General features: G+C 41.9%; 1 protein-coding gene across 3 annotated transcripts in view; it reads left to right on the top strand.

Moving 5' to 3' along the window:
* The window catches only part of RAPGEF4 (Rap guanine nucleotide exchange factor 4), a gene marked incomplete at both ends in the record, with an annotated part of 155,476 nt that extends 143,598 nt beyond the window's left edge, over positions 1-11,878 (top strand). For all 3 annotated transcript variants that reach the window (XM_080621515.1, XM_080621516.1, XM_080621517.1), the window contains 5 exons: positions 348-398; positions 1,035-1,122; positions 1,446-1,510; positions 9,598-9,652; positions 11,751-11,878. In XM_080621515.1, the coding sequence (XP_080477641.1) occupies positions 348-398; positions 1,035-1,122; positions 1,446-1,510; positions 9,598-9,652; positions 11,751-11,878 (387 nt within the window). The remainder of the gene's footprint in view (positions 1-347; positions 399-1,034; positions 1,123-1,445; positions 1,511-9,597; positions 9,653-11,750) is intronic.
* Between the last annotated feature and the right edge of the window lie 12,772 nt (positions 11,879-24,650).

Consider the following 24,650-nt stretch of genomic DNA (forward strand, 5'->3'; position numbering starts at 1 on the left):
GGCTATAATCAGGAATGTCCTGAAACCAGTGACTTGAACTTTCACATACATTCTGAATTCAGTGATTGCGATGTGTGCCAAGCAAAAATCTGAATCTAAACATCCCAAAGGAGTAAATTCAAGTTGGGGTTTAAATCAGGATCCAGGTTTCATGGCTGGGCCCGTCTCTATTTATAATCTGGTTGCTAGGAAACATGTTGTATTTTAGATTAGCACATTGTTAGAAATATCTGGCAAAAAGAGCACTTTCCTGACTTAGGGTGTTGTAGAAGGAACTAGCATTTACAGTAAAATCATCACACAAGTTGGATTTAATTAAGGTTTTCTATTTTTGTTTTTATTAACAGAAACTTCCAAGCAAGTTTAAGAAGATCTATACAGAGTTTGAAAGCTTAATGGTGAATAGCAATGGATCCCTTATTCTATGCACAATCTGAGCTAATTCAGTTTCTGCGTAACTGATTTGAATTCCTTGATTTAGAACATTTTATATGTCCTTGTTTGACTTTAAGAAGTTTATGATCCCATTTTAGAGCTGCTAAAACAAGTATGTATGACTAATAAATTACACTCTTAGGAACCTACTCTGGGAGAACTTATGTACCACTCAAAGTTAATCTGGGAACTCAGAAAAGCTTTATCACATGTTTTCCAATAGTACATATGGGAAATGATGTTTTCCAACCTGGATTTTTCCAGGCATTACCTTTTAGTGTTACAACATAAGCAAAACTGGATCTGCAGCTGCAAGGAGGGAAGAGAAATGTGTGGTTCCTTTTATGAACATTTTTTTGCAGTCATACCTTACCTTGCTATTCAGCCTGAAAAATGTTTTTGTTTAGTGGCTGCATTCTCATTGTGTAAGTTCTATGGGAGAATGATAAAAGACATCTGAGTTTGCAGATACACTTTTAAAGCCATAGGAGAAAATAATGATTTTAATAAATGCCATGACATCTAAATGAATGCATACAGTGTCTTGATACATATAATAATACATATTAGTAATTATTTGATTTCTCTTTTTTCTTAAGGATCCATCAAGAAACCATAGGGCCTACAGACTAACTGTAGCTAAATTGGACCCTCCAATAATTCCTTTCATGCCACTACTTATAAAAGGTAGGCTTGGATGTTACCAGAATTATTAACTTGAAAGCTATTTGTCAAATATTTGAAGAATAAGAGTAGCAGCCAAAAAAAAGCAAAAATCAATCTCAGTGTGAGGTATGATCTTTTTCCATTATAAAAAGCATGGCACAGAGACAAGAAAAACTGCTTTAGTACATCTGAATATCATACCTCAATTTTACTAGTCTCAGAAATGCTGCAAATTAAAAACTAAATGTTTTATAGTTGCTTTGATTTTTGTAAGCGATAGATAAAATGTTCTGCTGTTTTGTATGATCATGATGGGCTTTTGTGTGGCTTTTATTTCTATCCAGACATGACGTTCACTCATGAGGGAAACAAGACATTCACTGACAACCTCGTAAACTTCGAAAAAATGGTATGTATGCCATACTTTAAATGGGAGACCTCCCTATTCATCTCTTCAAGAGAGAACTTCTCAACAATGATTTCCAGGGTTAGAGAAAGTGAAGGCAGGACCAGGAGCTGGCAAAAATAGTCTGTGTTGTGCACAGTGCCTGGGACCTCTGGGTTTCTGGAAAACCTCACAGAGGTGGAGAAGAAACTGCCCACTGAGCCATGCATAGCCAAAATGTTTCCTAGGAGAGGCAGCAGCAGTAACAGGAAGCAGAGCTGCTAGAGACAGTTTTTAACAGCCAGTTTGGGACCAAGCGGAGATTTTAACTGCTGTTTCTTCAAACCGGACTGAACTGCCTCAGGCAGGGATAATTCTGCATTGCTCCTCAGAGAATGAAAGCAGCTTTAATGCAAAACTTGCACATCATCTTGTTTTCTTCTTTCCTTTAACAGTGAAAGAAGACTGGTGATTTGATTGCTTTCATATTGGTAAGGGGGATCAATAACAGAAGGTTAGACTATGGTCAATCGGATTTATTTTAAATCCTGCACCCAAGCTCCCATAATTCCAAATGCTGCTGTCAAATGCTGCAGGCAGACAACTTCCCATGGCAGCAATCTCAACTGAAACTCAAGTTTCTTAGCAGTAAGAAGCCTTTCCTTTTGATTGCTAAGGTCATGCTCTTAATTAATGTGGTTAATGACACCTGCATCTGAGAACCAGGGTTAGCCAAGCCCAGCTATGAGCAGCTGCACTGCAAAACCAAAAAAGACTTAGTGTTCTGGCAGTAAAGTTCCATTCAGGAGCTGGAGCAGATCTGCTCTGGCACCTCTATCTGCTTATTCTTAGTACTACAGTAACCAGAACCACTCCATGGCTATTTCCACAGCACTGCAGAGGACCTTGTCTTACTTTCTGAGCACTGGTACTGTGGGGGGAAAAAAGGAGGACTTTCAGGTGTTCAGAAAAATTTACAGAAGAGTCATTGTCACTCTGAGGAAATTCTTCTCTTAGATTTTAGTCTATAGCTCCAGGACAACCTCTGTCCTAGGGTGAAAACACCTGTCTACTAGGCTGAGACTCTTTTGTGAGTAAATGGAAGTACTAATGCCTAAGTAAGGGCCTGACCTCAGTTTGCAATAATAACATTCCCTAATTGCATATTCAGACTGTGTTGCCATCTCCTTCCACAGGCCGTGAGCCTTCTACCTGCAGAAAGGATTTTCTCCTGGACTGCCTATTCTAATTAGGTAGATAAATATATACATGTATTAGTGTAGTCAGTAAATATTTTGGGGAACACAAAGGGATCTCCGACTCGGCTGGAGCACCTCCAAACGGGGAGGGAAGGCAGATGCATTGCTATAACCATGGCTGTGTGGCTGGCTCCATGTTGTCCACCTCACCTCCTCACCTGGCCTACTTAAATCTCCTGAGCCAGAAGAGCTAGTACTTCAGCAGCCACAGAGCTGTATGCCTCAGGCTGTTCTTTATGCCTGATATGTGTAAAAGCCATTACAGGAGGCAGGAGCTCTCCTGTGAGTACTTGCCCATAGACAGAAGTTCAACCCAGGCTTGTCATTTAGAAATGGTTCTGCACCACTCTGTACTACAACTTGGCACTCCCAAGGCCAGGAGTGAATTTTATAGCAGCTTAAACTGATCTATAGCTAGGCTGCAGCAGGTCTGCCCTTTTCACCCTAGTCTGCACATTGCCTTATCTTCTATGTGCTATCTCTAGAACATGGATTTACTGCTAGCACCCAAAAGTTTTAAATAAAGTTGTGTACTGCATGAAGGTAATAGCACCTATTTTGATTAATAATCCGAGCTTTGAGCATGTCCTTTAGGAGAGGTAAGGGAAGACCGATTTAATGTATTTTTGATGCTATGCATTTTTCAAAGAATCGATATAATGTCTTATGTTCCTCCACATAACAGAAAGGGAAATGTTCTCCTTTCTCAGTATTCTAAACCTTTCTTCAGTTAGTGGTCTACCTAAAAGCCCACTCTGCTTTTTCTCCAGGTCTTACTACAAGTATGTCTTTTGTCTTTTAAATGTTCTTCATTAGCTATTCTGCATGCTTCTATGTTTTTACTGCTTCTCTCAACCCATAGCTCTCAAAGCAACATATATTCAGATTCCACCCACATAATTCATTCAAATCCTAATGTGGACCTGGCAGTTTTTAGCTTCTTGCATGTGTCATCAGGTCAAGCAAAGAAGAAAAGCCTACTGTTAAACCTCAGTTGCTACCGCCTACTTGTGTTAAGCTTGCAACTGTCATATCCACACATAATTGCCAGATATTAACTGGTGAAGACAAGACCACTCAGCCAGATAACTCTCAGATAAATTCAGCTTCCTTTTACATAAGTATAAACTCAAGGTAAATCTGTGATGTTATTCTGCTATTCTGTTATTTCAGGAGAAATGCAGAAACCAAATTTCCTCACAGGAATCAAGTCCTGCCATTTGTTGTTTCTGCCTGTTTGCTGTGCTGCATGATATTCTGTCAGCACATAGAGGTACCTCTGAATATAGCTGGGAGCTACTCTTACTGATCTGTCTAAAACATATTTGTTCTTTGGAAAATGATTTCCCTTGATCCATCCTAACTTTGATGCTTGCTGAAGTTTATGAATAAAAATATCTGGGTAGCTGCCACTGCTGGTGCCACTTGCCACCAAATGAGCTGGGTCCCTCCAACTCTCATGTAAGCACAGTGATGAAACAGAGAACAGCCTCTGGCATCATGTCTGCATTCTCACCACAGAGCTCTGATCCCGACAGCTGATGTGCTGCTGACAACTTTATTCCTGTAACTGGCAGCCAAAAGTAGAAGTTTGATCTAGTGGCATCTCTGCAGCTGAAACAGCTTCCTTTAAATCTTTTATGTTCTCTGAGGTTTCTGTTATTATTTATATTAAACGATGCATCTTAAAACATGCAGGAGCCGTCAGACAGTGTCTGAGCCAGGAGTTCTCTGAGTGCCAGAAATGGCAAGGCCTTCTTCCCTAAACGTTTGTGTTTCATGGCTGCCTAAGCTCTGCTCAGAGCTTTCCTCGTGGCTGGGGCTTGTGTGGTTTCTTCATGGCTGGGGAATTCTGTGTGAATAGGCTTTTGTCATAACACAGGAACTTGCACTACAGCCTTTTCCCTGAAGGAGACAGGAGAAGGCACTTACACAATCTTCCTCTTGTTCACAGCCATCTATTTTCACAGAAAATTGGTAGGAGCTTTCTTATGTTTGAAAACTCTGGGTTCTTTTTACAGATTTGACAAAAATATCTAGAGAAGAATGGAAAAAGAGACAGATGGTGTTAAATCACATTAGCCTAGTTTTTTTTAGCAAGTCAAGCTAAAAAGGAAAGGGACTGAGTCAATTTTTTCCTGCTACACTTTCCTATAAATTGGTCTTTTTCAGGGGTGTAGTGACAGAACTGTGGTATGGGCAGCAAGGGGGGACATCACTCTGAAGAGCATTGCGGAGCTTTACCTGCTGCTGCCTTTGTAAACTGCCTGCTCCTTCCTCTCATTCCCTATCTCCTGATCTTCATGGAGCCTCTTATTTGGATGAGGCCGTGAGGAGTGGGAGGGCAGGGACAGCTAGCCAGGGAAGAGAATGCTGTGTGTATGGTAGAGCCACAACTGTGCGTAAACAGGGAAGTTTGTAAGCGAACCCATTTGGTCTGTACAAGATATGGGAAATCAATATTGAACGTGTCAGAAATAGGTGTGCTCTTTACTACGCCATTTATTGCATGAAGCAAGGGGGGAGAAGAGGACAGTTGGAGGAAACAAGCATTGGGCCTTAAAATCAGCCTGGAACATGTTATTTATACTTTTGTCACTAAGTTGACATTACTGGTATTAGTAATACAAGTCTTTAGTAAAAGGCTTTGTCTTCAATACTGAACAAGACATGGTTTTAGAGAAGTACTGAAGGTCTTAACTCACTGTCTCATGGTTGCACCCTGTAAGAAGCTAATGGAGATATGGTACAAGCTGTTTCCACAATGGTGCTGCTCAGACGTACCTTCTATGTTGGCATATGCTCTGTGACCTTATGTAGTAAAAACTACCTTCATCTTTTCTCCACTTACAAGTTGACAGCCGATGTTAGTTGTAAGTGCTGCCTTAGAAGACCCATCTGTGTAAAAACTGAAGACATGCTTGTCACTGAGGAACAAGGAATGAATAGGCTCCTAAAGTTTTTAAAATGCTGTAGTTGTAGTTTTGCCAGTTGAGGACATTTTGAGAGCTGCAAGTAGGTGAAAGATTAAAAGATGGCAGTAGACAGCGGTTTGTGATCTAAAATACACCTTTGTCTTTTAGATCCATTAATGACCCTCTTTTCAGGTGAAGGACAGCCCCCAAATCTGCCAGTGGTATTAGTTCCTGTAAACTCTGTATAATTTAGCAGATAAGGGACAAGCTACAGCCTGCAGTGCAGTACATGTCAACATTCAAGTAACACTACTTTTATAGCTATATATTTAGAAGAAAATTTAAAAGTCTTTTCCTAGAATTATGTCTTGCCAGGGAAGGAAGAGAGAGGAAAGTGAGGAAAGTACTGAGTGTGAACCTCTTTAAGAACACACTAAAGAGCTCTGAAAGTGCTGACCTGCCATGGCAGCACAAGGCAGTGCCGTGATGCTGGCCACTGATGCTTCTTTTTGTGAAGCCTCTTCACCCTTCAGGTGTAAAATGAGGATTAGAGAATTGGCACATATTGGTTTTCGGGTTTTGTGGATATGAACAAAAGAGAATTCACACTCTGATCCTTATGCAAAAAAAGGGCAAACATTCTTTCATTTTTGGAACATAAAGATTATGCAAAAAGTGTGTGACTAAAGCCCTTACTAGTTTTCTATGGCATATATGAATATTTATAACATTTAGAAACCTGGGTTTAGAATGGATTAGAAGATAATGTGCAGGCCTGCTGCCACTATTCCAAACTGCTCAAAACTTGAAAGGGTATTGTTGTGTATATATAGGATGCTGGTAATAGTGGTTGCTTGTCATATTATGCAATTGGTTCTATTTCAGAAAAATCCAAATTGAAGTTTGTATGGCTTTTCCATAATGGTCTTTCTTTGCACAGTGAGTAAGCAGAGGTTAATTTTTGGAGGCACTAACTAGAGGTAATCCTCTATTTGAAGAAAAAATTTAAGGAGCTGGCAATTAAACTTCCATCTGAACATTTTCTCTGTACATGTTTCTAGTTTTCTTGAATCAAAGGAAGACAATACAACTTATCTACAAGATTCAGGAGGGAAATTCACCTTCAGTTCATGTTTTTTTGTGCACCTTCCAAAGGGGAGCTTTTTTGAGTTTGTATTAGACAGTACAACAGCACTTGGAAAAAAAGCAATGTGAAAGGAGCTTTTCAAGGATACATAATACTCCAGAATCTCCTCACTGGGTTGCAACTCTGTCTTCTGGCCACAGATTCTCCTTTTATTCTGCCTTAACATTCACTTCCTTATTCCTTTGTGGTTCCTCATTGCCAGGATACTTCAAAATGCAGAGACTGAATGACAGTATCCTGAAGAATAGGCAAAGTAACTCCTTAAAAATGAATCCTTTCAGCCAGCAGAAGGAAGCCAGGCAGTTCAGCCTTTAAACAGAAGTCAGACAAGATCATGGCCACTTTGGTTTTCTTTGCCTGGAAGAGCCCATATGAAGAGAAATTTGGAAATAGTGAAACCTTTTTAAAAACCTTTGCTACACTCATACTTTGTCTTTCTGTACAATACAGCATTATAGTACTTATTCTAAATGGTACGCTTCTTTGCAGAACCAATTCCCCACATAAATAAAAAGAGTAAAAAGATTCCACAGAACACACTTTTTTGATAAATCTAAATTTTCACTTAAGCTTAACACTAAACTAATCAAACACTGAGCCTACAGCCTAGCTCCAAACTTCATCATGAAATGAGGCTGCAAAACATAAACAGTTACAAGTATGAAAAATTAGGATGTGTATTAACAGTCCATCTAGAGGGCACATCAAGCAACACTAGCTATGTTCATAAAAATGAAGTGTCCTTAGGAAAGCTTCCCTTGATGTCAGATGCTCTTGAAACTTCATCGTGTCGGCCAGTCCAGTTCAACTTTATGGTCTCTCCCTGTAGTTGTTTTAGGGGAGTACTTTTTGAAACGGCGTAAATCAAAATAGCAGCATCACATAATGCATGTGAAACCATAAGAGTTATGAAGCATTCATGTTTACATGTTCATGTTGTTTTGATTTTCATTTGATTGGGTTACACTTGAATAACTAACACTGTAATATGCAGTGCGTTCTGTCTCAATCCGATACTATAATGAGTGCTTATCCTTGAGTATTTAACAGGTTCCGTTGAAGTCAATGGGGCTTATTCACATGCTTAATGCTAAGCACATATGAGAATGTTTGCAAGGGGAGCGCCTCAGAAAATCTGCCTAGTAGTAATGGCTTGAAGAGGTATAAAAATTAACATAGGATTAAAAATTACCCTTACTAGAAATCTACGTATTTTTCACATCTAAATACATATGACTCTAGGAAAAATATAAGCAGATGCATATACAAATTCCCTAGATCTTTTGGGAACTTGTGGTTTAGAATTAAAATACTTTAGATCAGTTTCAGAATAGTTGCAATTCATTTGATTACAAGATGTGTAATCCACAAAAATTTGGTACAATACATCACTAGTGTTTTTAATGCTAACCACCAGCCATATCCATTTTTGTATGCTTGTCAGCACATTAAAATGTCTAGATTGTTCAGTGTGTGTTAAGGAACATTTTACATTGGTGATTCCCCCTTCTGGAATGACAGATTTCACAAAGGCATTTTATTTATAACATCATTTTAATGTAAGATCATAATAGTGTGCTAATTCTGGGGAGCAAGAGTGTGCTGTGTTAAAAGATGTAGCTGAGTTTTAATTGTTGGACCCTGTTAAAGTGCTGGAACAAACATTAGACTCTGATTAGGAATAGCATTTCACTTCTCTGCTTTTTCTTAATCTAAGCAAAAGAAACCGAAACAAATGTTGTCCTTATTAACAGTGACTGACTCAAACTATCTAGCTAAGGGATTCAGTTTTACTGCTGAAGTTTCAGTTTATTTGATACTATGCAGAACAACTAAGTTTGCCCCCACACTGGTGGGAGTATTACCTGTGTGGTGCTAATCACACAACCCAGTTACAATTTTGCAGTCCAGAACTAAATCTGAAATGTTTGGCTTTATTACTTACTTCATTTCTGTTCTTTAAAACTATTGTAAAATAGCATCTGATTTATTGGAGTGAAATGTATTACTGAATATTTTCTTAGCCAAGTGAGTGAAATAACGGCTTATTTACTGAAGAGAAAGCATGGCCAAGAAGGACTGAAATTACTTCTGCTTTTTTCTGTGAATTGCCAGTAGAGGTGTCCACCAAAAGTGAATCTCCTTTCATGTTGGGTTAGATACACTTGTGCAAGCTAGCACTGTCTGACAGTTCTGTTTGATGAAACTTGCCTGCATGACCACAGTTCTAATGGTGGCCTTCTCACCTGTCAATTGAGCATACTTTCAGAGGGAATCAGTGAACATGCACTCTCACATGTGATTTTACACTGTCATTTTATGGGAAGGCTGCATTTTAAACTCAAATTCATATGAAAGGTGAATGCTCTTCGATTGCTGAATATGTTATAGAAATGGCCTTGCTGTTAGGAACTGATGGTCTTAAAATTAACATGTGTATATTCCAAGCTGTTCTACATGACGTTTCTTTTGCTTCTGAATGTGAGATGTTATCAAAGAAATGCACATTGAAGGGTCTGATTTTCATTCTTAGTTAAGGCCTTTTACAGCATCCAAGCAAGGGTAAGGGTTCTCTGAGCGCATGTAAATTACACTCACGCTCATTTAAAGCCTGTGTAAATGCAAATCACACCCTACACATGAGAGTATCAGCATTAAAATTATATTTTCATTCATATGACTGCTTTTATTGGCATATGTCTTTACACTGAGGCACAGTTAGGTGCTTCGTTTAAATTATGATGAAATACAGTGCTTGTTCCCTGATTGCATCCCATCTTTTCTTTCCAGCGCATGATTGCCAACACTGTCAGGACGGTGAAATTCTGCCGAAGCCAATCTTTCAGTAAGTGTATTACAACATCTGCACAGTCAGCATTATCATCAGTAGCTACAGTAATTACAGCTAATTCTGTGTGTACCAGAATTGAAAAGCCTGGTTTTCAGTGATTCTTCCCTGTTTGGATCCTTTGATGCTTCACAGGGTGAAATATCCTTCGAGAAGCTCTAATAAACTCTTCCTCCTCCATCTCTTCTCCAACCGTGTGAAGGAGCTAAGTATCAGTGAGGTCTCTACACATCTGTCAAGTTAGAATTTGTTGAAATAAGCCACTGGGTTCATAAGTGGTTGAAATCAGGCTAGGAGACAGCAGCACACAGATATATGCAAGATACTTGCTTGGATAAACCCTGTTTTTATAGTAAACCAATCCGGAAACATGATGTTTATAGGTGACATAACTGCGTCAGGTGGTGAGCTTAAAACCTGTTTGTCAGTATAATTACCAGAACTTACTTGAGGCCATGAAAGGTGACAGAGCCGCATGGTCAAACAGGATTGCTCTGTGGGTCTCATCCCATCTAGGTGCACTGTCAGTGCCTGTCACACTGGCATTTCCTCAGCACTTCACTCATTTTGCTACATAGCAGCGTTCCTTTTCCTCAAAGAACAGAAGAAATCATATAAAACAATATATTATTATAAAAATAGTTTCTTTCCATGTCGTGGTTTAAGCCCAGGCCGTAAATCAGAACCACACAGTCTACTTCCCCCCCCACCTTTCTTTGCTCCTGGAGGGATGGGGAGGAGAATCAAAAGAATGCAACTCCCACGGGTTGAGATAAGAACAGTTTAATAACTAAGGTATAACACAAACCACTACTGCTACCACCAATAATAATAGTGATAAAGGAAATAACAAGCAAGAGAATACAACCGCTCACCAGCTGGTACCTCACCACTCACAGACCGATACTGATACCTTGCCCCCCACCCAGCAGTGTTCTAGCCCTTCTGGGTAACTCTCAGTTACATCCCCGGGCATGACGTGCTGTGGTATGGAATACCTCTTTGGCTAGTTTGGGTCAGGTGTCCTGTCTCTGCTTCCTCCCGGCTTCCCCTCCTCCCTGGCAGAGCATGAGACTCACAAAGTCCTTGGTCAGAGTAAACATTCTGACCAGCAACTGAAAACATCAGCTTTATCAGTATTATTCCCAGGCCGAAAGTCAAAACCACAGCGCTGCACCAGCTACTAAGAAGGAGAAAAAATGACTGCTACTGCTAAACCAGGACACTGGTTCTCACTATTCTCACTATTCCCACTATTGAAGTTTCTCTAGCTATGTACCTTTTAATGTGTTAAGCACTAGTGAGACCTCCACATATTTAGAAGTGGAAGTGGATTTTCACTATACATGATACAACAAAATGTCAGTACATAGATGTACCATATCTAAGTCCCGTGCTTTTTTGTGTGTGTACATAGTAGATACTTCAGTAGATAGTAGATAGATCATAGTAGATAGATCATACATAGTAGATGCTTCAGTATCTTTCTTTTAGAGAAGTTTAAGTTACCTAACACATATTCTATTGAATTGTAATCTCTTCACTGTGAGGCTGAAGATACTCAGTTTTTAACTCAGTGGTATTTCATAATTGTTGGAGTAGATATAATGAGGTTATGTTAAGTAAGGTAAGCTTGAATGGGGCAGTCACAAAGCACTACAGTGTTACAGATATTTAATGCTGAGTTAGACATGGGAATATTTCATGAAAGGAGGCTTAAATCAATCACAGAGTTCTGAATCTGTGTAAAAGCTGCTGGTTCAAAACCAGATGGGCAGCTTTAAATCATACTAGTTAGCTATATAATTTATAGCAATTGACTGGTAAGGTGATGTATAAAACTGTAACCAAGAGCCATCAATCTGGGGACATGTAGCCAAGTATATCTGAGAGAAAAAGTTAATTTGTGGGGGTAGGAACCAGAAAGACACTCAGCTATGGAGGAAAGGCTTCAAAGAGAGTGATTTCTAAATATTTTCTTTTTAACTCACCAGGATCTGGTGTTTCCTGTGACAGCTTGTAAAGAGTTACCGCATTCTGTTCAGGCATTTGTTCATTTAAGTGTATCAATCCTACATCATTTCTCTTTCACCAGATCCCGACGCAGCCTTAACTAATAAGAACCATCAGGATGTTCGGAGCTATGTGCGGCAATTAAATGTGATTGACAACCAGAGAACTTTATCACAGATGTCTCACCGACTAGAACCGCGTCGAGCATAAACATTTGAAGCTGTGATGAGAAATGATCTTTTATCCTGTCAAGGTCACTTGTTAAGAACTTCACTTTCTCTGCTACCGCACTGCCACTACAAAAATAAGCAAAAACATATTCTAAGGTCTTAGGCAACGCACAATGTACCAGCCTGCCAGAGAACTTTGGCTGAGGGAGAATATATGCACTATAGCTTCACGGGTGGCCGTGTTGTGAACCGTTAATTCATCTTATAGTAAATGATTTCTCACATGGATAAAAAAGGCAAAGGATAAAATAGAACAGTTAGTGAAAAATGCACAAAAAGCCTGTAACAATCCTAAGGGAAGTAGTGTTTTTCTGCCTAATTAAAAATCTGTATTTTATGATTTATTCTCCAGGTCAGGACCAAAACTGATCACCGGTTTAGCTTGCCCAGCTACTGTTGACCTCAGCAGAAGATGCATGTAGACATCTGATGTAAGAATGTAGGTTCAAGAGGCATCCAAGGTATAATAAGTTCAATTCAGAGAAGACTTAACAAGTATTGCCATTTGAAATATAACAGATACTAAGAAAAATTTCTAACCTTAAGTGTACTGCCTACTACTGCGAGCAGTGTGGCCATTTCAGAGGACTGACAGGACTGAAAACACTTTGAATGATGAATAGATTAACCTGTGTTTACATTTTACTTCTTTTTTTAAACTACCAATCAGGTTTTTACAGAATTCCATTACAATAGTTACAATAGTAAGGCTGTCAAAATCAATAGCATAAAGGTAGCAAAGGACTGGTCCAAAAAGAGCACAATATGCACAAACAAATCTCGAGAGAATAATTTCCTGGACATTAAAACCTTAAACTTTAGCTATAATTAATTGTGGCTGGTTAACACATATTTTCTGGTCTTAAGCATTTACAAATATCTTAATTTTCAGCCAATTGTTTTGCACTTTCAGTAGACTGTAAATAAATGTTAATTCATTATGTTCTAGAATATTTATTTATGTAATAGCGGTTGTGCCAAAATAATTCTGTTTTATTTATTTTGTTTAGCATGTTTTGTCACTCTTTTTGTGTGCATTTTATGTGTAGGAATTGTGTGATGTACGTTCGCTGTAAATAACATGCAGTACTTTATTAAATGGAATTGCTGGAAAGGTCTCGTCGCTGGCCTTATTTGCACTTTCAGCTTCATTCCTGCATAAATACTGATGCTGTTAATTGGCTGATAAAGCAAACTGCGCTTGTCATTTGCTGGGCCTTGAAACTGCAGTTACACAATGACCATTGTGATACAGGTGACCAGTTTAAAGCCAGTCAGATCCATCCCTGCCACAGGGAATGACAGGTTTGCAGTGATGTGACACTATGGTTTTATTAGCTGGTTTGTTTAGAGTTTCTAAGAAGGCTCCTGCCATCCCATGTAAACATAGAAAACATTTAAATTGGAAAGGTTAAAATGAAGAAGGGATGTAGTCTTCATTTTAGCTATCTGACTAATTTGTCCTGCTCAGTCACTACTGTGAGCACTACACGTTACCTTTTCTTGGACATCATTTTACCTCAGGTAGGCTAACTCAACCTGAGACCTAGGCTAATGGGGCACTTAAGAGGCCTCTGGCTTCAGTCACCTCAGGGAGGTCTATCAGGTCCTGCAGCCTTGAGGGAAGAAGTGATCTGGCATGTAGCCTTTCCTCACCAAGATCATTTGTGCCAGCCTGATCACTCCATGGGATGGAGTACTGTGCTGCTGCTGGGCAAGCACTGACGGGGCCAAGCATGTGCCAATGGAATGATGATGTTCAAATGGCAAAAGTCTTCCCTGCTGCATTCACACCAGCTCTGCTCTGCAAAGCTGGATGTCATAAAGCTGATTAAGCCTGAAATTGGAAGTATCACCTATTATCTCATGATGGAGCTTCAGCGATGACCTCATTGATATAGTCTACATTTCACCTCAGACACAGTGTATACTTTTCTTGGCACTGGCCAGGACTGAGTGGAGTCAGTATACACATAAGGATTTTCTTTTTTTATCTGTACAAATAATTGCATCCTTTTAGTCAAAACATAAATTCTGCTAAAGCTGAGCATCACCAGGGAAATGCTGACACATAGAACCACTATCTGCTCAGTACCTGCCGTCTGGAAAGGAAAGAATTACACAGAAATGTTAAGAAACATTCTTCAGCATGATGAAATAATTTATTTTAACTTTGCTGTCTGACTAGAAGTTCAGGATGATTCAGAGGATAACCAGCTAATCACATAGAGACAAATTTGTGTCTTGTTATTTCAAGTGAGAAATAGTTCCATTTGTACTGCTTTATGAATATACTTCATACGGCTTTTTCAGATACGGAATCTTCCCAGAAGCAAAGTATGCAGTCAAATAAACTGTAGGGACACAAATAATTCAAAAGATGTTTTAATCTTTACTTTCAATTTATAACATTTGTAAGGTCATGATTTTATTTGTTCCAGATTTGTTCCTATCGTTTGGACTTTCGTTTACTTCTGTTAACTGGTTTATAAAGCTGCCAAGTTTCAGCTTGGCTCTGCACAGAGACCGATTCTTCATCCATTTAGTATGTTTTTATCCCCTTGGTTTATTCTTTTATTCCTCAAAACCTCTAACTCTTTTACTTATTGGTTGCCAAACAGTCTTTGTCATGTAGATATATCCCAGTGATACAGACAGAGGCTTTATGGCACCTCCATATGAACAGATGAATGCAGTTTACCTACTCTACGAAACTGGTATCTGGCATTTTCTAATTTTCCAATAAAGGGTGCTGCATTAAGTAACGAGTGTTGCTGTATCTGTATCTAACTTATTCAAGTGGCTCAGTTGCTGTTGTGCTGATCAGTCTACATACCTAAAAATTAAATGAATCATAGAATCATCGAATCATAGAATAGTTAGGGTTGGAAAGGACCTTAAGATCATCCAGTTCCAACCCCCCTGCCATGGGCAGAGACACCCCACACTAAACCATGCCACCCAAGGCCTCATCCAACCTGGCCTTGAACACCGCCAGGGATGGAGCATTCACAACCTCCCTGGGCAACCCATTCCAGTGCCTCACCACCCTCTCAGTAAAGAATTTCTTCCTTAGATCCAATCTAAACTTCACCTGTTTCAGTTCTAACCCGTTACCCCTTGTCCTGTCACTACAGTCCCTGATGAAGAGTCCATCCCCAGCATCCTTACAAGCCCCTTCAGATACTGGAAGGCTGCTATGAGGTCTCCACGCAGCCTTCTCTTCTCCAGGCTGAACAGCCCCAACTTTCTCAGCCTGTCTCCATACGGGAGGTGCTCCAGTCCCCTGATCATCCTCGTGGTCCTCCTCTGGACTTGTTCCAACGGTTCCATGTCCTTTTTATGTTGAGGACACCAGAACTGCACACAATACTCCAAGTGAGATCTCACGAGAGCAGAGTAGAGGGGCAGGATCACCTCCTTTGACCTGCTGGTCACACTCCTTTTGATGCAGCCCAGGATACAGTTGGCTTTCTGGGCTGTGAGTGCACACTGAAGCCGGCTCATGTTCATTTTCTCATCGACCAACACTCCCAAGTCCTTCTCTGCAGGGCTGCTCTGAATCTCTTCTCTGCCCAACCTGTAGCTGTGCCTGGGATTGCTCCGACCCAGGTGTAGGACCTTGCACTTGGCAATAACTCTACCTTCTGGCTCAGGGCTCCAGACTGGGCTTCCCTTGCTCCCCTCACTGACTTTACCACAGGCAGGCAGCAGTCGATAACACTGCTCATGCTGTGTGAAGTCCCAGCGCCTGTTGCAATAGTGTGAAGAATGAATAGGAACTCGGGAAACACGGAAATGTCGAAACACCCATGCTGTCCTCATCCTGTGCTGGCAGCTGCAAGTCACAGCTTGATCCTGTTTCAGTGAGGAGACACCCCTGACCTGCTGGCTCTCAGGGCCAGTTGCAAGCTTGGGCTTGGGTGCTTTGTCAATGCATCCAAGCAAAAGGGGGTCGGCGATCCGAAGCACTATGCCACTCATGGTCCTTACATGGTCCTTACTGCTTTACTTGTAGCATTTGGACTGATGTTGGTCCATGCCAACTAGAATGGCTTGAGAGCATCCAGCCATTATGGAGGGGGAGCATGTACGAGGGATCATTTCCAGTGGGGAATATGGGAAGCCTGTCCAGCCTGTCTCCATCCCCTCCCGCAGTTCGCCAGTGGGACCCAGGATGCTTCGCACCTCGATCATGCCCACTTGCATGAACAGCATAAACCCTGCAGTGCAGCTCCTTCTGTATTTCAACACTGCAGACTGAAAAAACAGAAACCTGCTCAAAAGGAGAATCATTCCTGAGGGTCACAGGTCCTGCAGTGCTGGTAGAGCTGGTCTGTGCTACTTGGCCTCAGGCCCCAGAGCCCTGACCCTATTTTACTCACTGGCAGAGTCGTGCTGTAGTTTTTATATGAGAGGTGACCAGGAGGCAGTGCCATGATAAACACCCACTGCTGGAGACTGCAGAGCCAGGGTGGTGGCACCTTGGACATTTTGGAAAACATTCAGCATTACAGGGTTCCACTGCTGATGTTTTATTTGTTCAAGCAGCAGTATAGAGCACAAACGTCCCTATTTAGGGCTACAGAAGCTCAAGAGTCACAGGGTTCAGCTCTCCCCTGTTCTGGCACTTTTCACTATTGATGCTTTGTTAGGATTTGCTGTTTTTCTCAGTGACCAAGCACCGTGTTGGCTATCCTTAGACAGAACCAGGGAACAAAGGTTAAATCCAGGGAGCTGAATCCAACGTACCAGGAGACTACAACTGTTTGGTAAAGGCAGCATCCAAAATATTTTCCCCAGACACCTTGTTCTAACCTGATCAGCCACAAAGACATAATAGTGCCAGATGAAAGAGTTTGAATGTATTTGCAGGAGTCTGCAGATGGAGGGTTAAGGTTTTTCCCTCCCAAGGAAAATGCTGTGAAGGTGCACTGCCTCTGCAGACCAGGTACAAAGAGACAAAAAATCCCCTCTTTTCAAGGAGAAACTGGCAAAACAACCTTTTAAATACAAGGAGTTTAAATACAATTTAGAAATCTTACAAAATAAGTTGGAGAGAAATCAAAAGGTTTAACCTGCAGGGGGACGGAAAGAGATAATGAATTTTGGTTTAAAAAAGTATTTTAACAAAATTATAAGTCTAAATTGTTAGCGTAGCTTCTTAGTAAGGTCAACTGCATAATATACAGTACCTTAACCTCTTCCAGCAATTTTTAAACATCATGCAGCTTAAATAGACTACTTCTGAATTCAGTGGTATTTCTTCTGGGAGCTCTGAATGCAAATCAAGAGGTAATAGTGGAAGAAAATTAAAAGATGTGCTATTCTCATTTCATTTTTTGTACTGATAATAAGGAAAGCAGCATAGAGAGAGATATGGCAAAGTGAATCTCTAACTTGAATAGGTTTTCTTTCACTGTTAATCTGAAATGCATTACACCCTGCCTTTTCAAATAATCATAATGTTCTTTACTGTAGCCTGCATTAAAGTTTAGCAGGCACAAGCAGCCGCTGTCACCAGAGGTCAAGGTATTAGCAATCAAAGAAAATAATGACCAGATTAAAAAGTTAGCATTCAAATTACTAAACCAGAAACTTCCATAGCAGCCTATCCTCAGAGCCCTGCCTCCTTAGCAGTGCCCAGGGAACCCCCAGCAGTACTGTGGGGCTGGCTGGCCCCTGGCTGGGGTGACAGCAGCTGGAGGGGACCCTCACCCCTTCGCCTCTCTTGGGAATGTGCACTGCTGCCCCAAACCGATTCCCACAGGAGAAGGAGCTCCCCAGCATGGCTCGTGGCTAAAACCTGACCTCCAGCTTCTCACCATGGGGAAAGGCTGTGGTCAGTGTGCTGCAGGAGGACCCAGAGTACGTCCCCCATGCATTTACCTACACGACATGTAAGACCGGCTCTTCATCTGTGCACTGCTTTAGCAATAAAATACTTATAAATTCACAAACGAAAGTAATCTGACCACAGCCTTGGCCGTTTATGACTCAAGTGATGGGGAGACTCCTGTAAAATGGAAGCTTCTTATTATTAAAAGAGAAAAAAAGAGCATGCACAGCTCCAAAATCTACCACTTACATTTAACTGCTGAAGGATATTTCACAAAGGGGTTTTTTTTAATAGGTTTGGCACTCAAAGGTGATTTCTGAATGCAAAATAAACTCAAGAAAACTACATGAAAATGCATAAAGAATGCATAATTACTGACACAAATTGGGATATTTTTCTTGGAAACTCCATGTAATAAAAATGTGACACACAGGGGTACTGGTAGAAGACTGACCTTTATTTCCTGGCCCTAATCCATTTGGGTCAGAGTCACAAAAAGCAAAGCCTTTGTCACATGGCAGGGGTCAGCCAGTCGTGTTTAATTTTTTTCTCCCCTTTCTGCTTTCAAATGCAAATAAAGCATATTACCAATGAAAATAAGGATTGTAAATGAATACTTCAATTAAAGGAAATTTACATAAAGATACGTCTGATAGAGCTGACGGTAGATACTCCAACATCCTAACAGACAATAATCCATTTCTTAATCAACTTCTGTCAATAATCATAAGCTTTCTGCTCTCCATGGTTTCCTCATTATAGCACCACCTCTTGTGTTTTTAAATAGTTCTTTCTTCAGATGCTGTCCGAGCCAGCAAGTGAATCCGTTGGCTGTATTTGCCGACTCTTTGTGGTTTTTCACAGGTGTACATTATTTCTGCACAGGAGTACTGTTGGCAGCATTGTGGATGTTCTCAGATAACAGAGAGCCAGTGTTGCCTTAGGTTTTCTTTAGATGTCCTCATTCTCTGTAGGACTGACCCTTGAGGGCTGCGGTACTGGCAGGTTGCTGCCTAGAGTCTGTTTGAAATCTAACATTTCCTTCCATTTGTAATTCCTGCCCTAATGTTTCTCCTGTTCCAGTTGTCTGGCATGTAACTCCTTTGTGATGCTCCTGATCAGTTAGCTCTGTTGCCAGGAACTAGTTAGAGGTTTTCACAGATCTATGCTTTTCCCTTCCTGTCACAATTAGCCATTGTTAATAGTGTGCTAGTGTTTGGGGGGGTTGAGCACCTTTTTTTGGGAACACTGGCAAAGGAGCTGATACGATACAGCTAATTTATCTAGCTGATTTACCTAGAATACAGGTAATTTATCTAGCTGATTTACCTAGAATAAGGGCTTTTCTGAGGCAGTCTATTATTAGGGACATTTTTTAGTCTTAATCTCTAAATCCAAAAAGAAAAAGATGTGATCTTCAACAGACAGATTTGTTTCTAATTAATGTACTCTGAATTAAAAAGGTAGCAAAAAAATGTAAGCTACTGATACTACAGTACATCATGAAGAGGAGCTAATATTTTCTTTTCAGTTCAAACTGACTCCTTGTCAATGGTGGATGAAGTTTTCATGATTCCAGTGGCTGCCTTTACTTTCCAATAAAGGTAAATGTACTTAGAAACTAACTATTTTAATAAAGAAAATGGCATACAATGCTTTAAACCAGCTGCTGAATGTTCTCTGTTGTCATCTTCTCTTGGTGGTCCTCAGAGGTGAAATTGCGCCTACTTCTCCCTGGATTCCCTACAACTGAGCAGCTTATTGGAAAAAAGATTACGAGGGCAATGAAGGGACTGTTGCTTCAGCAGAGCTCGCAGTAGTTCACATCAGCAAACACAGAGTGGCACAGCTAGAATAAATTCAGTCCAGCTTTAAAACAAAGACAGTAAGCCATGGTACATTTTAGAGGAAAGAAGTATCAAAATCAGAACAATGGATGAAGTCTAACTGACCACAAAATTTGCTATAAGAAGGAGTATGAGCTTTCTCTATATAATTAAAAGTACGTAATGAAACAGTAACTGAGAAGAGTACTAGTGAGTGGATTACAGTTGAGTATAATGATCAGCTAAAACTGTGGTGCCAGTAAAAGATAAGAAAACCATTCTTGTAAACAAATCAATACATATATTTCATGTTAATATTTTGCCATTTCATTACTATCTCCTTGTTAATTATATTGACATTTTTGTAGAAGCTGTATGTGCTTTTATACTGCACACATGCCTGATCAAAAGACAAATAGTGTACAAGCTGCAGCCTGTCAGTTCTGAAAACCACCATGCACAAAGCAGGCATTTGATCCACATGTAAGACACCCATTGCACACAAACCTTCTCTGCCACATGAATGCTTAAATTTTATCATTCTAACCTGTATTTAATAATTCTAATTTTTTTAATTTTATCATAATTACTGTTTTATTATATTTTACGTTAAACATGCAATATAGGCAATAGCACAAATTCCTTATTTTTCTCTTTAATAAAAAGAAAAAAACAGAAAAAAAGAAAAAGAGAAAACAGCAGAAAAAAATACCAGGTGTGCGGATCTAAGAGATGTCTGATGGTTAGCACAGGCTCTGTCTGTCTTCATTCCCCATGAAAGTTGAGAGCCATTACCCACAGCACACCAGCAACTGGGCTGCTGCAGCAAAAAAGCATGCTGTGAGCATGGGGGCTGCATGTAGCATCAGGTCAGTGTTTGTGGGTGCAGGTTAACCATGTTGTTTACAGCAAGAAAGGCAGGATTGCCTCGGAGCCAAATCCAGAGGCAATTCCTTAGATTTTCCACTTGCCATCTCTTGGAAAGACTAACTGCAGCTTATTTTGGCTGGCAGTACCACGCCACTTCTCTTTTAGTCATGAGGCCAACCCTGCTAGTTGTTTCAGGGTGTAACTGCAGAGGTGTGCGATTGCAGCATATCTAAACATACCTGCATGAATTTCAGTCTGTACAGTGCAAGCAAAACCAGGGATGCAGACAGGGGTTTCAGGCGAGACACTCCTGCCCCTCTCCCAGGTCACAAACTTGATGGTACAAATGGCATGAAATTAATGCTGACATATTGCTACTGCTACTGCGGCTCAAACTAGCTAGACCAACACTAGCATACACTAGTGCTACGACTTCTAAAGCAATGTGTGCACAACCTTCCTAGCACATCCCAGGCATGCCCCCCACTATGTTTTCTGTCCGATTGTTAAACTAGAAGCAGAGCAAGCCACAGCAGCCAGAGGAACAGAAGTGCTTCAAAGGAACCTCAGCACTAAGCCTGAGCTGAGTCAGTCCTGAAGGAAGATTGAAAAATACGGAGCAGGTGTCCACCTCCAAATTATCCGTGTCTCGAGTTTCACATACAGTTAAAGCTGGCATAACCCATCACTACTGCTATAAAAGCACTTCCATGCGCTGTCCTCTCTCAGCTGCTCCTATCAGCCCCTGCCCATCTCCTGCCTTTGCGCTGGCACGACTCTTTCTGTGCAGTTGCCCGACGACCTGCATTCAGGTCTGGGTGAAAACCGACTGCTTTTCCCTGCAGCTGCCTCACCTCCGCAGCCCCATTCCCTGTGCAAAAGCCGGTGGGCAGCGCAGCAGCAGGCACAGGGCTTGCCGGGCAGGGGAGGGGTGTGACTGCTGCTTTTGGCAGGGAGGACGATTTAAAATGCCTGAACGTATACATGGAACTGTATTTTCCATGTCGAAAGGCGGCAAGACGTCACTGCACACCCAGCGTGGCAAGGAGATGTAAAGAGACAATTCACAGGAATCCTTTCAACTCTAAAATTGAGTTAAAAGTTGCTACAGCTGCCTTTATCCTTTGCCAGTTGTTGTGGCTTTGCAATAACTTTCATTAGCTTTTAAGCATTTTCTTTTTCTCTCTCTTCCATGTAAACTGAAGAAGCCTGAGATTAGGACTGAGTTCTCCAGAGGTAACTCAGACCTTCTCAGTTTGAATATGCTGTCTCAAAAAGAGGGAGAAACCATACCACCACGTGTTGGTTCATTGTTTTGTATGGTATTATGACCACCCAAGAAACTCTGGTTTCTCCGCTTTCTGACCTTTTCTAGCTAATTTTTCAGTTTCCATGACAATGGAAAAAACATTAAAAGATGCAAAGACTCTGTAGCCAGAGGGCAGAAAGAATACAAGCCCCCAAAACACTCTTAAAACCTTGTTGCAGTAATTCCAGCTTCACAGTGTACCACTGGGGTTGGGCAGTCCTTGTGCAGGGTCCTTCGCTTTCGCTCTCTTGCCCTCTAACAGAGCAAGTGCAATTATGTGTTTTGAACAGTGGCATGTTAATACAGTGCCTGATGCAGACTCTGCACTCCAATTCTTGGAGCAGGAAATATTAACCACCCCCTCGTTTCTCATACACTACTGGAATAGGTTCTTCCTTTCTGCAACCAGGGCCTAAAGTCAGACATGATAAATCCCAGCTCTGCACATACACAGCCATGGACAAAATGCGTGGACAAAGTGTCCTAGGCAAGAGACCTCTCAATGCAAGCAGTCTGCTCTCCTAAGCAAATGCCTATGAATCAAGTGATTTAACATTTAGGTAGACTTTTAAAACACTTGACTAATTGGCAATTGCCTCGGAGAGGACGGATAAATGCATTTAGTCACAGCACTTAAGAGACTAAGTATGTGGCACCTGTCCTCTTCCTGAGCATGAGTTTCATGTGGTTTGCATTGATAGTTGTGCTTTCTTTTAAAACACGCCATCTTTGACTGGCTTTGCCTAGAGACTTCACCAGGCTCACCAGCAGATCAGTGCATAAGAAAGCACAAGCACTCTCAGACCAGACAACGCCTGAAAGTGCCATGTCCAGGGGAAGCCAGAGCATGGTGACCTCCTTCGCTGCTTGTCCTGGCAATGCTGGACCTGTCAGGTGAGGGAAGGGGGGTCACCACTGCCTGCTTTTTGACTTTCTTAGCATCTTCATGTACCTAGTATACCAAGTGCTTAGATCTCCAGTTATTATGGCGCAGTTGAATATGTCTTATTTTATGGCCAGAAACACACAATTGTGCTTCACTGTTTCAACTGCTTTTTATCCCCCCTTGTGCCAAAATAACACACCTTGGGGAAAAGTCTCTGATGTTTGCAAAATGATTGGATTTGATTCATCAGTAAGGTGTTCTTCCATGATTCACCTCGATACTATACATCTTTGTGATGTACAATTACTGTATATGATTCAATGTGATGCCGCACAAGTCTTTGTGATTCACTGTGCTAGACAGCTGATTTTTATATGGCAGATCTGCAAAATACATATAACAATAGTCAAGTATGAGAGATAACGAGGGGCCGAGGCTCTCCAGTGAGTGTAAAACCAGTGTACAGACGTCAGTAGATGAGCTGGGGAGTGCACAGTAAAGCAGTGATTGACATTGAATTTTGCGTAACACCGATACAAAAAATGTATCGTCACAGCCATGTGATGTGTTTGCATTAGTAGAAAAATTGTCTGGCACTGAGTCTTTTGAGTCATTTCCTTTAAGCAAGACTGCTTATTTTCAATCTGCAACAGCAGAGTATATGCCATTGAAAGATTGGATAAGGAAGGGCCTGTGTGGCTTCAGAGGGTGGAAGCGGGTTGTCTCTCTGTTTTCTTTCTGACCTGGGGTGACCATCCTGAGGGCAGCTGAGGAATATGGATGGGGGAGCTTGTACTTGCCAGTCAAGCCACCATGGAATCAGACTGGGCCTTTAAAGCTCATCAGTTCCAACTCCCCTGCCATGGGCAGGGACACCTTCCACTAGACCAGGTTGCTCAAATCCCCATTCAACCTGGCCTTGAACACTGCCAGGAATGGGGCAGCCATAACTTCCCTGGGAAACCTGTGCCAGTGACTCACCAACCTCACAGTAAAGAATGACTTCTTTTATTCAATCTAAATCTCCCCTCTTTCAATTTAAAGTCATTATTCCTTGTCCTATCACTACATGCCCTTGTAAAAAGCCCCTCTCCAGCCTTCTTGTAGGCTCACTTTAGATATTGGATGGCCTTCTCTTCTCCAGGCTGAACGAGCCCAACTCTCTCAGCCTGTCTTTGTAGGAGAGGTGCTCCAGCCCTTTGAGCATCTTTGTGGCCTCCTCTGGACTCGCTCCGACAGGGGCACATCCCTTTCGTGTTGAAGATGTGTCTCCAGAAATGGACACAGTATTCCAGGGTGGGTTACAAGAGGAAGGGTTGAGGGCGAGAATAACCTCCCTTGAGGTCATACTCCTTTTGATGCAGCCCCAAACACTGGTGCTTCCAGAGCTGCAGCCATGCCAGTGCAGCACTCTGCCACGTCTCTCTCCACCTGCAATAGCAGGGCCACACATTGTGAACCAGAAACACCTCAGCTAACAGGTCCTGCTCAGTTCAGAAGTCCCTTCCTAAATCTGGCACAGTTAACTGACGTGCAGACACCCTGCCTCAGTCGAAGCCATCCCCTCTGGTCAGCCCAAGCTGCCCCAAGCTCCCTCAGCTCACCTCACACCAGCCCAGCCATAGCAGCCGACACCATCGCTGAGAGGTGTGTTAGCCGTGAGGGGCCAAGGTGCCCCACTACTTATCAACGTGTCGGTGACTGGTGATGGGCACACGGCCTCTCTCGCCAGCCGCCCCTGCACCCTGGGCCAGGGTAGAGGTACAGCCTGGGCCGCATCCACACCGGTACCGGCCGCCCCTCCGCCCCACACGCCAGGCCCGGCATGTCGCCCCTTGCAGGCGGGGCGGCCGCGCTGCCCGCACCCCTGGGGCGGCAGCAGCCTCGCCTACTCGCGGGGCCCGGGCAGAGCACGGGGTGGCGCCGCTGCGAGGAGGCGCGGGGGCGGCGGCGGCTCCCCGGCACCAACCGGAAGCGCGGAGGACGGAGCGGGAGACGCGGTCGCGCCGGTTCCAGCCTCCC

The sequence above is a fragment of the Psittacula echo genome (assembly GCF_963264785.1).
Source record: "Psittacula echo genome assembly, chromosome: 6".
NCBI classification, from domain to species: domain Eukaryota; kingdom Metazoa; phylum Chordata; class Aves; order Psittaciformes; family Psittacidae; genus Psittacula; species Psittacula echo.